This window comes from Nicotiana attenuata, unplaced genomic scaffold (genome assembly GCF_001879085.1).
Source record: "Nicotiana attenuata strain UT unplaced genomic scaffold, NIATTr2, whole genome shotgun sequence".
Lineage (NCBI taxonomy): Eukaryota > Viridiplantae > Streptophyta > Magnoliopsida > Solanales > Solanaceae > Nicotiana > Nicotiana attenuata.
This window is the reverse complement of record NW_017670767.1, coordinates 223,901-225,691: the sequence shown is the minus strand read 5'-3', so window position 1 is coordinate 225,691 and position 1,791 is coordinate 223,901. Positions and strand designations below refer to the sequence as shown.

Sequence of the window (1,791 nt, the reverse complement as noted above, 5' to 3'; positions counted from 1 at the left end):
TACCAGTAGTACTAGGACTATCACTACAAGAAATCATGGATACGACAATATTTATTTAATGACATTTAATATAAATGTCGGAAAATATATAATTTCCTGACATTTTCTTAAGAAATGTCACAAAACAATGACATTTGGAGAAAAACGTCACAAAATATTGCGACTCTTAACTTAAATGTCATTTATTAGATAGCAATTAGTGACACTTTTATTTTAATGTCATAATATCCGTCAACATTTGGAGGGAATAGCCACTAAAAGATATTAATTAAAAGTTAAAACGTAAGTTATTCCCTCTCATAAAAGATTACTAATAATTCAATCCCTACAATTCCTTTTTTCTCACTAAAATTCCCTTTGCTCACCACGCCGTCAGTTTGTTCCGAATCGTTGTCGTACTTTCCCTTCTACCCCACCATCGCCGCCCACCATCATGAGGTAATCCGAACTATCTCTCTATCTCGATAGCAATTTTTATATCCTTTTTGCCACCATGGTGATTCTAGTTTCACTAAAGTTCGTCGTTTTTGTTTACTCATATATATATATATATATATATATATATATATATATATTAAATCTATCAATCTTATCCGAATATACCTAAATAATTCATCCAATGGTTTATTTTTTATATGTTTTTCTTTTTAATTACTTCTATTGTTGAATATTTGATATTTAGAATGATAGGCTCTGCCGTTGGGTCAATTATGGTATGTGTTCTAGGGTTTAGATGCATGTAATTTTGGTTAAAATTGTTGTGGCTGTTTCATTACAGATTGGTGTTAAACATAAGCTGTCGTTCATAAGGCCTACTTCAATTTTTACTACTTCTGAAAGTAATCTAATAGCTAATCAAATTTTCCCTCTTTCCTCTTTAGTTGCTTTTAGTATTATTAAAGAATTTACGGACTTGCTATTCGATAGTTCCATAAGGTTAGATGAGTGTAATTGTTCAGGTTTGTAAATTTGCTGTAGAATTTCAGTAGCCTAATTTTTCTCACCAACCTTGTGTTGGAAAAATATTGGTGATTATGGAGAATAAAAGAATTAGCTTGAGGCGTGTTAAAGACACTGTCCTTAAGGATATTTCGCCCACACCGAGATGAATAAAATTAGGCGTATCCCCCAGGATTCAACAAGCCCGTCTAGTATAACTAGGAGCAGAAACAACAAAGGTTAACAAAGATAACCCAGCATAATAGTAGAAAAGTATTTACTTTTTTCACTCACTCAAAATAAGTACAAAGAAATATATATACATACAGAGTCACTACTACAAATCCGCCTAAAAGCGACCGCAAAAAGCGACCAGAGTTGGTCGCTTTTAGGCTAAAAAGCGACCAAAAAGCGACCAAACGGACCTGGTAGCTATATTGATGGTCTCTTTTATTTAGGGACCAAAGTTGGTCGCTAATTAGCGATCAACTTTGGTCTCTAAGCTAAATGGACCAAATATTCCGGATATTGACTATAGAGACCAACTTTGGTCGCTTTATTAATTTAATAATATAAATTTGGCGACCAAAGTTGGTCTCTAGATATAAAATACTTTTTTTATTTATTTATTATTAATCATTAAGAAGCGACCAACTTTGGTCTCTAACCCAAATATTATATTTTAAAATCTGGAAACTAGAGACCAGGGTTGGTCGCTTTTTTATTCAATAATTTATTTATTTTATTAAACTAGCGACCAACTTTGGTCCCTAAATACATGAATTTAATTTATTTTTTATACTTTAGCGACCAACTTTGGTCGCTATATCACCAGAAATTTTATTTTTTTAA

General features: G+C 32.0%; 1 protein-coding gene across 1 annotated transcript in view; it reads left to right on the top strand.

Moving 5' to 3' along the window:
- Nucleotides 1-340: 340 nt before the first annotated feature.
- The window catches only part of LOC109243137, a gene marked incomplete at its 3' end in the record, with an annotated part of 10,082 nt that continues 8,631 nt past the window's right edge, over nucleotides 341-1,791 (top strand). The window contains 1 exon segment of the mRNA XM_019410037.1: nucleotides 341-438. Coding sequence (XP_019265582.1) covers nucleotides 434-438 — 5 coding nt within the window.